General features: G+C 40.4%; 1 protein-coding gene across 1 annotated transcript in view; it reads right to left on the bottom strand.

Annotated features, from left to right (window-relative positions):
- Nucleotides 1-3406: 3406 nt before the first annotated feature.
- Nucleotides 3407-12629, bottom strand: part of CHP1 (calcineurin like EF-hand protein 1) — a 47601-nt gene continuing 38378 nt past the window's right edge. Inside the window, exons 5-7 of the mRNA XM_036297804.1 lie at nt 9833-9894; nt 5501-5623; nt 3407-5355 (exon numbers count right to left, since the gene is read on the bottom strand). Coding sequence (XP_036153697.1) covers nt 5302-5355; nt 5501-5623; nt 9833-9894 — 239 coding nt within the window. The 3' untranslated portion in view covers nt 3407-5301. The remainder of the gene's footprint in view (nt 5356-5500; nt 5624-9832; nt 9895-12629) is intronic.

Here is a 12629-nt window from a genome sequence, read left to right as displayed (position 1 = left end):
TTGTGTATGTGTTTAGGGGCAAGAAAAATTTTCTTATGAATAAAACACTGAAACTCCTTAACAGTGTTTGCCTTCTGTTGTAGTGGCCCAGAGACATTCTTTAATAATTCACCTACCTGTTTCAGTTTGTTATTCCACTTATTTATGCATTTATTGATTAACTCCTAATATGTGTCCTGAGAAGGATCGAACCCACAACCTTGGCGTATTAGGACAATGCTCTAACCAACTGAGTACCTGGCCAGGACTATACCTGGTTAGGTTCTTGAACAGACTGCAAAGGGAGGTGGAAAGTGTCAAGATCATGTCTCCAAATAAATCGTCTTGCTAGTTTTGATGCACGATCAGAATCTAGTGCTTAGAACACTGTCTTGGCATCTCAAGACCAAGTCTTTGATTAGCTCTTACCTTATGTAAAGAAGTCAGGCTACTTACTTCATCTCAAAAGACATGAAATTCTTCATTATTCTATGTTCCCTCCAGAGCTGTGTAGAAACAGTCTGCAGTACCTCACAAACTTAACAAGTAAATCTCCCATCACTGCTTGATGTAGAGGGAAGAGTAAAATCTCTAAATTATTGTTTCTACTAGATGTTAAACACATATAGGGGCACATACCAGCCATCTGTAGTATGAATCGCTGGTTGATTCAAAGCTCAGCTAAAGTACTCTGAATTTAGAGGGTATCAGTCCATTAGTAATGATTTCTTTCCAAGCAATTCTGCTCTCAGTGTTTGAGGAACAGGATACATATCTAGTTTTTAGCATAAGAAATCCAGTTAGTAAAGATAGTTCTCTCTGAGGCATCTCTGCAGTAAATACTTTCTCTAAATCCCAATCAGCACAAACTATTCTAATAGTGTTTTAAATATAAAACTTGATATTGCCCTAACCCAGTGATGGCAAACCCATGACACGCGTGTCAGAGGTGACACGCGAACTCATTTTTTGGTTGACTTTTCTTTGTTAAATGGCATTTAAATATATAAAATAAATATCAAAAATATACATCTTTGTTTTACTATGGTTGCAATATCAAAAAATTTCTATATGTGACACGGCACCAGAGTTAAGTTAGGGTTTTTCAAAATGCTGACACGCCAAGCTCAAAAGGTTCACCATCACTGCCCTAACCAGTTAGGCTCAGTGGATAGAGCATCGGCCTGGGGATTGAAAGGTCCCAGGTTCGATTCCGGTCAAGGGCATGTACCTTGGTTGCAGACACATCCCCAGTAGCAGGTATGCAGGAGGCAGCTGATCGATGTTTCTCTCTCATCGATGTTTCTAACTCTCTATCCCTCCCTTCCTCTCTGTAAAAAAAATCAATAAAATACATTAAAAAAATAAAACTTGATATGATTGTAAAGTCAATTTGAAGACAGGTGACTATACAGGATATTCTAAAAAGGACATTCTAAAGGTAATACAGAGTAATTTGATAGCTTGTGGCATTCATTTATTTTGGAACCTATTAAAGCTGTAAGATGTGGCTCAGTGGTTGAGCATTGACCCATGAACCAGAAAGTCATGGTACAATTCCTGGTCAGGGCACATGTCCCAGTGACAGGTTTGATCCCCAGTAGGGGGCATGCAGGAGCCAGCTGACTCATGATTCTCATCATTGATGTTTCTCTTTGTCTTCTTCTCTGAAATCAATAAAAAACATATTTAAAAAGAAAAAGAGCCCTAGCTGGTTTGGCTCAGTGGATAGACTGTTGGCCTGCAGACTGAAGGGCCCCAGGTTCGATTTCGGTCAAGGGCACATGCCTGGGTTGCAGGCTCGATCCCCAGTGGGGTTGTGCCAGAGGGCAGCCAATCAATGATTCTTTCTCATCATTGATGTTTCTGTCTTTCTCCCTCTCCCTTTCTCTCTGAAACCAATAAAAATATTTAAAAAAAGAAAAAGTTATATGCAGAAAGGCATCATTGTATCATTTATACAATTAAAATTATTTTTAAAATTATTTTGAAAATTAATGGTTAAATAAATATTACATTAGTTGGTAAAATATAATGCAACCATTAATATAAACTAGAAAGAACAGATAACATGGGGAAATATAATGTTTTCAATTTTTTGGTTTTTTTAAAAAATTAAGTTTACTGGTTAATAAAATTATATAGGTTTCAGGGGTACAATTCCATAATATACCATCTGTAAATTGTGTGTTCACCACCCCAAGTCAGGTTTCCTTCCATCACCTTTTATCCCTTTGCCCTTTTTTACCTGCCCCACCGCCTTTCCCTTTGGTAATAACCATACTGTTGTCTATGAGTTTGTGTCCCCCTACTTAATCCCTTCATCGTTAAACAATATTTTATTTTTTATATATTTTTATTGATTTCAGAGAGGAAGGGAGAGTGAAAAAACATCAATGATGAGAGAGAATCATTGATTGGCTGCCTCCCGCACACCCCACACTGGGGATCTAGCCCACAACCTGAGCATATGCCCTGACCAGGAATTGAACCGTGACCTCCTTTTCATAGGTCGACGCTCAACCACTGAGCCACGCCGGCTGGGCCTCTTCATCTTTATACAATGCCAATTTTTAAAGCCAGTATAATCTTGTGGTATGTTACATTTATGTTCAAATACATAAATAGGTAGAACAGAAGGGAGCAAGGGAAATAAAGTTGGTTAAAGAGATTCTTCTCAAACTGTACTTAATGTTCGAATGATTTTATAATTTTTTTTTTGCAGTATTGTTTTATTTTAGTCACAGATTGTTATACCAACAGACATGGTCAGTAACATTAAGGTTCTTCCAAAATTGCCTATATGGTCACCCCATTCATTTTTTGTTTTCCTAAACCCTAAAATTAGACTCAAAGTGAAGCAAAGATGAAACATCATGCATGTAATTTTGAATGGATTTTGAGGCAGAGGGATAGCAAAAGGAGGATTATCATGTTAGAATTTATATGACCAATGATTCCAGCTATTACTGCGTTGAGTCTTGTGGCATGCCACTAAACCTTAAAATAAGAAGAGATGCTCATACCCTGCACAGACTAAGTCACTAAAGTTTGGAGATGTGAAAAGCCATTTAATAATAGCTGGGTGCAATATGTCACTGAGGTTGCACATGAATTAGGGGGGGTAGACATCTTAATAACAAGCAATAGATAGATACCCCATTATTAGGTCTTTTCTACATTTAAGGAGCCAGGAGTCAAGAACAGAAAGTGAATCTTCCTTGAAGTGGTAAAAGGCTGACAACGCTGTGCTCAGAGGCACACAGTGCTGGTCCCTAGATGAATGCCCCCACCAGGCAGACACTGAATAGACCTGCATTTAATAGCACAGACAAACCTAAGGGAAACACTGTGATTTCAAACTTGAAGAAGGTGGTTTACTTACATACAATTCTTGTAAAACACATGAGCAAAATCAACCAAGTTATATTGTTTTAACTACAAGAATTTATTATTGATGGATCGGAGAATACAGTTTCAATGGAACAGTAAGGCACAGCTGTGGATGAAAACAGTTTGCTATACAGCCAAAAGGAGGAAAAAGCCATAATCTTAGAACTTTAAATATGCAAGTCAAGGAGCCTTTGAAGTACCTCTGTAACAGATCAGTGTCTGTCCTTCCCTTTTATATGATTCCCATAACTACATCACTTGATCACAAAGTCAGACTGACACTTCACCCAGAATTTCTCAGTCATTTATCCTTGAGTTGTGTAGCCTGGACACTCCTGTTCCCCACTCTGCCCAATGTCTTTGCATTTATTTTTAAAGCCATTTCCTTCCTAAAGTATTATGTATCCATCTTGGATAGCCTTCCAAAGCAAGGAAACAAGCAAGCATGCAATGAGTCAGACAAAATCAGCCAAGGGCAGTTATAAGGATGAGCAGACTGTTAAGAGAGATGTTAGGATGATAACAGGCTGATTCAAAGAGGTCTATACTAAGTTGACTTAGGCAGAAAAGTTGTTCTGGCTTGTGCAAAGGGCTGTAATACCACCTCAGGTTTGCCACCAGTGCCAGACCCCTTGTTTCTAAAGGATTAGCAATGGTCTAAGAGAGGAGCTGGTAAATAAATGATACAATACACTCAAAGCTTTGGACCTATATTAGGAGCTGACTATGGCTTCCAGCATTAACATTTGCCAAGTGTAAAATTCATAGAGAATTTTGTGCAAAACTTCAAGACACTGAGGACAAATTTTAAATATCTTGGATGGGAATAAGTAGGCACTTCTGTAACACTAACCTTTCTATTTGGCAGTGTGAAGTGAAAACATTTCAGAGCACATAACATTGACGCATAAACCATGCTGCAGAAGTGGGGCTACATGAGGCTTTTAGGGTGCCAGCCTCCTTGCTCAAAAAGCCATGGGAAAGTCCCCAAGCATATTGTCAGAGCAGCCATTCTGGTGGTGACAGTGTCCCAAAACTAAGCAAACCTGCCAGCATACGGCTGTTTTCTGAAAGTCAACACTGTACTCACAAGAGTAGCTACATAGATATCCATGTTGAGAATCAGAGGCCAGAGGTAGAGTGACCTGGGCAAGTCACCTGAAAGACTTTGCTCTACAACTCTCACCACAGCACCACCTTTCAAGAAGAACATCTCTAATTCACAGCCCTTTGATGACAAAGCAGAGTACAGGGGACCAAGAGGCGATCACATTCTTCTGGGAGAAGTGCTCAGTATTGAAAAGCTCCTAGAGAGGCAACATCCCAGAGACCTATTTAAGAGTAAAGGTAGTTCAAAACAGCCAGACCACTGAACTATCCTGCCAAGTCAGAAATACACTGAACAGGCATAGCTTGGGATGCTAAGTAGAAGAAATTGAAACTTAATAAAAAGTGGGGAGACTGAAAGATTAATGATGTGTTGGGTAAAAAAGAAGTAGAAAGCAAATGACATATAAAAAAAGATCGAGGAGCATGCCAAAGCCTTGAGGGAGGGAAGACAGCGTGGCTATAGTCTACCCAATGAAAGAGCTATGCTGGCTGGTTCTTGACATGATTCCTTCTCTGTCAGACGAGATGCACATGTGGCATTCAGCAGCCGAAGGGGAGTGGGGAGAATATTGAGAAATGGAGATAATCGGCAAATGATATGGAACAAATATAGACCAGGTGTACCATTCTGTAATGCCCTGTTTATATACCAAAGGCAGGTTTATGTTGGCAGACACATTGGGGGTTGTCATGCAACAGCAGTAGTACTTTGGGAGAAGACGAATGATGGGGTGGAGGTGGGGCTGGTGGACAGGAGGACTCCCAAGTTCCAGTTCTTAAATACTAGAAAGCAAGGAACAGTTTAGTAGTCTCAGTCCTTTAGTGAAGAAATCGGATGCTCATTTTCTGTTCTACGTCCACTTTCTCCAAAACCTGGGGGGGCGGGGGAGGGAGAGAGAAACAGTTACAGTTATGAAGGTCACAACAGGAGATACTGTCCCATGCTCTTATCTCAATGTTTTTCTCCCTCCCTCCTGTGCAGGATTTAAGTTTTCAAACCATAAGATGACTGACTGACCTTAACAAATTCTGTGAAAGATATAGCACTGTCCCCATCTTGATCAGCCTCCTGGATGGTCCTGTCTGCGATGCTGCCTAGCTGTTCATCTGAGATATTCACTCCGACCATCATGCGTAGCACCTGCAGGACCAAGAGCCAGGCTTACAGGAGACTTGGGGTCAGGGGGACACTTTACCAAGATTAAGGATAAAACCACCCCAACCCTCTTCTCCTTTTTCTTTTTTTAAAATCTATTTTATTGATTTTTAACAGAGAAGAAGGGAGAGGGATAGAGAGTTAGAAACATCGATGGGAGAGAAACATTGATCAGCTGCCTCCTGCACACCTCCTACTGGGGATGTGCCCGCAACCAAGGTACATGCCCTTGACCGGAATCAAACCTGGGACCCTTCAGTCTGCAGGCCGATGCTCTACCACTGAGCCAAACCAGTTAGGGCTAAAAACTATTTTTTTAAAAATTGATTTCAGAGAGGAAGGGGGCAGAGAGAGACAGGAGAGAGAGAGAGGAGAGAGGAGAGAGAGAGAGAGAGAGAGAGAGAGAGAGAGAGAGAGAGAGAGAGAGAGAGAGAGAGAGAGAAAGAGAAAGATCAATGATGGGAGAGAATCATTGATTGCTGCCTCCTGCATGCCCCACACTGGGAAAGGGAATTGTGCCGCAACCCAGGCATATTGAACCATGATCTCCTGGTTCATAGGTCGACACTCAACCACTGAGCCATGCTGGCTTAGCCTAAATCCCCCCTTTTAGAAAAATAACATTCTAAGTGCTATGAGAAGTGCAGTAACGTGAATTTAACACTGTTTCACAAAATGTCTCAAGCAAAAAAAAATCCACCCCCTTCCAATTCTGCTAACATTTTTAGATGTGAATATCCTTTGAAAATTGCTACCTTAAGCAAAATAAACAACTTTAATCATATGAACCTTAGTATGAAATGGGGGAAAAGATGCTTTGTGATGCCTCACATCACTGTAGTCAGCCACCTCTGTCTTCAAAAGAGCACAGCTTTTCCACAGGAAAGAAATGCCTTCTAATCCAGCTGTTCACAGGTCTTCCTTTCCCCCACTCCTTTACAACCTTCTCCTATCTCATGAAATGATTTTAAAAAGTAAATTACAGCTCTAGCTGGTTTGGCTCACTGGATAGAGCATCAGCCTGGGGACTGAAGGGTCCCAGGTTCGATTCCGGTCAAAGGCATGTACCTTGGTTGCAGGCACATCTCCAGTAGGGGGTGTGCGGGGAGAGGCAGCTGATCAATGTTTCTCTATCATTGATGTTTCTACCTCTCTATCCCTCTCCCTTCCTCTCTGTAAAAAATCAATAAAATATATTTAAAAAAAAAAAAGTAAATTACAGTTTCTCTGAAGAGTTAAAATAATGATTTGCATCAACACTAGTCATCCCCTTCCTCCCCCAGCAAATCAATTGTAGAAAATTGGAAGTTGTACATTTTGGCAACAAATATACACAAATTGAAGGAATCATAAAAAGAAGCAATGCTAGCAAAAATAAAAAGTAGCCAAGCCATTTGCCATCTTTCCTGATTGTGTATGGCCGAATACACAAATCAATCTATCCTCAAACCTCTCTAACAGATCAGATCTCAGCCCAATTATTCTCGAATGTGTTTTATTTTTAGAATTATAAAACTGAATTGTGCATGTGTGCTGTGGGTGCATAAGGGTGGGGATAAGAGTGGTGGTGTCTTAAAACTCATTCACCCAAGCCCTAACTGGTTTGGCTCAGTGGATAGAGCGTCGGCCTGGGGACTGAAGGGTCCCAGGTTTGATTTCGGTCAAGGGCATATACCTTGGTTGCGGGCACATCCTCAGTAGGGAATGTGCAGGAGGCAGCTGAATTGATGTTTCTTTCTCATCAGTGTTTCTAACTCTCTATTCCTCTCTTTCTCTCTGTAAAAAAATCAATAAAATATATTAAAAAAAAAATTCATTCACCCAGTCCCTTAATAAGGACATGAGGGTCTCAAAGTGGCTTGATACAGGCCCTGAGCTGTCCACCAGGTCTCCATTCCGAGCCAGTGTGCTTTCCACTCTCCACAGTATCACTTACAGGTCCAGTCAGAAGTTTATTAGCAAATGGGACTTTCATTATTACTATTTTTAATGTCTGGTGAGGTTTTTTTTGTATATACCCTTTACCAGTTAAGGAAAGCTCTCTCTTTATCTCTGTTTTTCTAAGACTTCTTTTAAAAATTATGAATGAATGATGAATTTTATAACATTTTTTTTCTATGGAAAAGATCATTGTTTTTATTTTTTAATCTGTTAACATGGCAAAATACATTGACTAATTTCCTCATTTTAAAAGAACTTTGAACACCTGGTATAAACCCACATTGGTTATAATATATATATATATATTATACTTATGTATTCAGTGTGTTAATATTTTGTTTAGGACTTTTATATCTATGTGAATGAAAGAGAATGACTAATTTTCTTTTCTTATACAGTTTACAAAGATTCCACATCAAAGGTATGCCAACCTCATAAAATGATTACAGCAACTACCTTTATTGAAGTGTAACTGATATATAATAAACTATACACTATGATAAGCTTTTTGACATATGTACATACCTATAAAACCATCATCACAATAAAAATAATGAATTTTTCCATCTCCCAAAAGTTAAACCAGGACTTTTAAAAAGATCATACCAGGCCCAGCTGGCATGGCTCAGTGGTTGAATGTTGACCTATGAAATAGGAGGTCACAGTTCGATTCCGGGTCAGGACAAATGCCTGTGTTGCAGGCTCCCTCCCTAGTGGGGGTCATGCAGAAGGCAGCTAATCAATGATTCTCTCTCATCATTGAAGTTTCTATCTCTCCCTCCCTCTCTGAAATCAATAAAAGATATATTTTAAAAACATCATATCAGGAAACCATGACCACTCTTCCTTTCCTTAGGATAAACTGACCACAGACTTTTTAAGATCCACTGAGTAGTTACGAACTGCATGCCACCAAATATTTTAGAAATAGCAGTGTCTAGAAAGGTAAATTTTTTCTCCTCATTTTGGTAAAATGTTTATATCCTCTTCTTGGTAGGATAAAACTAGTTCACCTCAACAGTCCATGAGCATATATATCTTAAAGGCATTTCAGGCCTAACGAATATTCTAAGGGCACTGACTGGCACCCTGGCCACATGATCTCCTCCCCACTCCCTGCCTCAGGCTTTTTTAATCCTAATAATAGAAAAGAAATCAACCCTCCTGAAAGGTAGACCGTTTCAGTTTTTGTTCAGACATAGAAATGTAGGAATATCTTGAGTTGGTTTAATCTAGCCTGAGTAATCTTAATTTAGAGAGTTCTCAAAACACTGAATAAATTCAGATTTACTTTGGTTTGAATGAAAACCACTTTCCTTTTTAGGTGTCTCTTCAAACAGAGATATTTCCCCACAGAAAGTCCTGAATGTGTTATCCTCCTAGCGCCCTCCAGGCTTATAAATAAAAATACAAAAGGGAAGAATTTTCTCTCCTTCTAAACTCATATTTCGAGGAAGGGGGAGAGGAAGAATAGAAGGGCAATGACTAATAGGATGAAATGCCAGTCACTGCTGGTAGAGGACAGGGGAGCAACAAAGGACAATGAGCAATCAGCTTGGTGTAACCAACCTAGCAGCAGGTCCTTGACTCTTATGTCAAGGACAGATGAAATAGCGGTAATTATCCAAGTGTCATCAGAATTACCCAGCTGCCAATAAACTGACTGGACACTAACAGAACATTTTAATCTAATTCATCTCACATATTTTAGTTCTGCCAGTCAGCACCTAAAAGACATTTAGTTTACCCTTTTTTGGGGGGTGGGGGGTGGGGGGAAGTTGATTAATCCTCATCCAAGAATATTTTTTTTCATTGATTTTTAGAGAAAGGAGGGAGGGAGAAAGGGAAGGAGGGGGAAAGGACAGGGAGGGAGAGAGAGAGAGAAATAGAGAACATCAATATGAGAGAGACACATTGATTGGGGCCAGGGATCGAACCTGCCACCCAGGTGCAGGCCTTTGACAGGGAATGGAACCCGAGAATCTTAGGTGTGGGGCTTACGCTCCAAACACTGAGCAACAGTGGCCAGGGCAAACTGAGTTACCTTTTAAATAGAGACATTTGTCTTTGAGAAATCAATGAGCCATTTCAAGTTTCCCCAAATTATGTGCTCTTCCTTATATGTAGGATAGAACTGCACACAGCAGGTGTTAAGTAAATGCTTCCTGAAGGAAAGTATAATTCCTGCCCACATGAATAAGCAGGCAGGGCCCAAATACAAACTCTCCATGTGCATGGGAGCTCTCCACATACCTGTAACAGCTCATCTCGGGAGATTTTGTCATCTTTATCCAAATCATATAGTCGAAAAGCAACTGGTAGGGAAAAATAAGAAGTTAGTGGAAATTCAGTAATGTTTTTCCCCTTCTCAAGAAACTAAATATGTAAAGGACACTAGACAGAAAACTGAAAGTGAATTAATAGTTTTTCCAAGAGCCACTGCTATTACTTGTAGAGCTTTTAAAGACATTGTAAATTGTAACAGTTAAGAAATTGAGATACATCTCATAATTGATGGCATCTTAGCTTTGATGAAACATGGAACCCTCCTGGAACAAAACAGAAAACTTAATAAAAAGTCAAAATGTCCTTTTTCTTTTGTTGTTAATCCTCACTGGAAAATATGTTTTCTATCACTTTTTACAGAGTGGGAGGGAGAGAGAAAGAAACATTGATATGAGAGACACACATTAATTGGTTGCCTCCCACATGCACCCTGATTAAACCTATGCTCTAACCACTGAGCAACCAGACCGGGACAAATGTCCTTTTTCTTATCTTAGAATTTAAAAAAACCACCACCCAGCCTGGCCGGTGTGGCTCAGTGGTTGAGTGTCCACCTATGAAGCAGGAGATCAAGGTTCCATTCCTGGTGAGGGCACATCCCTGGGTTGCAGGCTCAATCCCCAGTAGGGGAAGTGCAGGGTTGATGATTCTCTCTTATCATTGATGTTTCTATCTCTCTCTCCTTCGCCCTTCCTCTCAGAAATCAATGATATATATTAAAAAACAACAACACATAAAACAAACCACCACCCATAAGTGATTCTGTAAATTAGGTCATCTCACACAATCCATCAAGTCTACTATGCACTGCTCAGGGGGAGCCAACAATCAGAGCCATATAGCTACCAAATGGCTGGCTACACCAAATACTGCCCTGGGAAAATGGTCACTTTGGCAAATTTGAGCAAATTTCAAATAATTTTCTACTACTTGGAGTTCTGTAGGTAAAGAGCTTCAGTTTCAAATAAAAATGCCAAGAATTTGATGGTCTTCTGACCTTATATTTCTTTTTAATAAGATGTAAATATTCCAGAAAGTAGGCTATATAAGAGAATTCAGAAGAGCAAAAATCATTCAGCCATAGTGCTGAAGGGCTACCAAATGAATCTTCTATAACAATAAAAGGGTAATATGCTCATCAGACCGGACATCTTCCGGACGTCCTTCCTGACGAAGCCGGGGCCGGAGGGAAGCAGCCTGGGTCCCAGAGGGAAGCCGGTGCCGGCAGCAAGGGGGAAGGGCGGCCTACTCTTGCACAAATTTTCATGCCTCGGGCCTCTAGTAGTGTGATAATGATGGATGATATTTTTTTTACTGTAAGAGAACATTTATTGGGTTCCTAGAAGAAATGGGTTAGGGAACAAGTTATAGAGGTAAAGGAATGGCACTTGGAGATTGGGAGTGAGGAAGCTAATGGTAATATGAGTGGGGGGAGGGGCAGGGAAAGACAAGGGCGTGCTCCTGGGAGGGAGAGCGCCAACAATGAATGATTTTATAGGCACTGTGAGAAATCCTCACACTGAGGAAGTGACTGCCTCCGTTTTGAGGCTTTGAATCACTTCAAGTATGCCACTAAGATTTTTGGTTTTCAGTAGAGTGCTATGAATACTAAAAGGCCAAAGGCTCCAGAGTTATTATTTTTTAAAACACTCAGTGTTTATTTTTTATTTTATTTTTTAATATATTTTATTGATTTTTTACAGAGAGGAAGGGAGAGGGATAGAGAGTTAGAAACATCAATGAGAGAAACATCAATCAGCTGCCTCCTGCACACTCCCTATTGGGGATGTGCCCACAGCCAAGGTACATGCCCTTGACCGGAATCGAATCTGGGACCCTTCAGTCCGAAGGCTGATGCTCTATCCACTGAGCCAAACCGGTTAGGGCTCAGTGTTTATTTTTATTTAATATATTTTTTATTGATTTCAGAGAGGAAGGGAGAGGGAGAGAGAGAGAAACATCATTGATGAGAATCATTGATTGGCTGCCTCCTGCTCGCCCCCCACTGGGGATTGAGCCGCAACCCAGACATGTGTCCCCAACTGGAATTGAACCCAGGACCCTTCAGTCCTAAGGCAAACGCTCTAGCCACTGAGCCAAACCAGCTAGGGCTCCAGAGTTATTTTTTTTTTTTAATTAAATCTTTATTGTTCAGATTATTACATTTGTTCCTCTTTTTTCCCCCCATAACTCCCCTCCTCCCAGTTCCCGCCCCACTCTCCGCCCTCACTCCCCACCCACTGTCCTCATCCATAGGCGCACGATTTTTGTCCAGTCTCTTCCCGCATCTCCCACACCCCTTTCCCCCCCAAGAATAGTCAGTCCATTTCCTTTCTATGTCCCTGATTCTATTATGATCACCAGATTATTTATTCACTTGATTCTTAGATTCACTTGTTGATAGATGCATATTTGTTGTTCATAATTTGTATCTTTACCTTTTTCTTCTTCTTCCTCTTCTTAAAGGATACCTTTCAGCATTTCATATAATACTGGTTTGGTGGTGATGAACTCCTTTAGCTTTTCCTTATCTGTGAAGCTCTTTATCTGACCTTCAGTTCTGAATGATAGCTTTGCTGGGTAAAGTAATCTTGGTTGTAGGTTCTTGGTATTCATCACTTTGACTATTTCTTGCCACTCCCTCCTGGCCTGCAAAGTTTCTGTTGAGAAATCAGCTGACAGTCGTATGGGTATTCCCTTGTAGGTAACTGGGTTTCTTTCTCTTGCTGCTTTTAGGATTCTCTCTTTGCCTTTTGCTCTTGGC

Source organism: Myotis myotis, unplaced genomic scaffold (genome assembly GCF_014108235.1).
Source record: "Myotis myotis isolate mMyoMyo1 unplaced genomic scaffold, mMyoMyo1.p scaffold_m19_p_1, whole genome shotgun sequence".
NCBI classification, from domain to species: domain Eukaryota; kingdom Metazoa; phylum Chordata; class Mammalia; order Chiroptera; family Vespertilionidae; genus Myotis; species Myotis myotis.
This window is presented reverse-complemented; position numbering and strand designations above follow the sequence as displayed.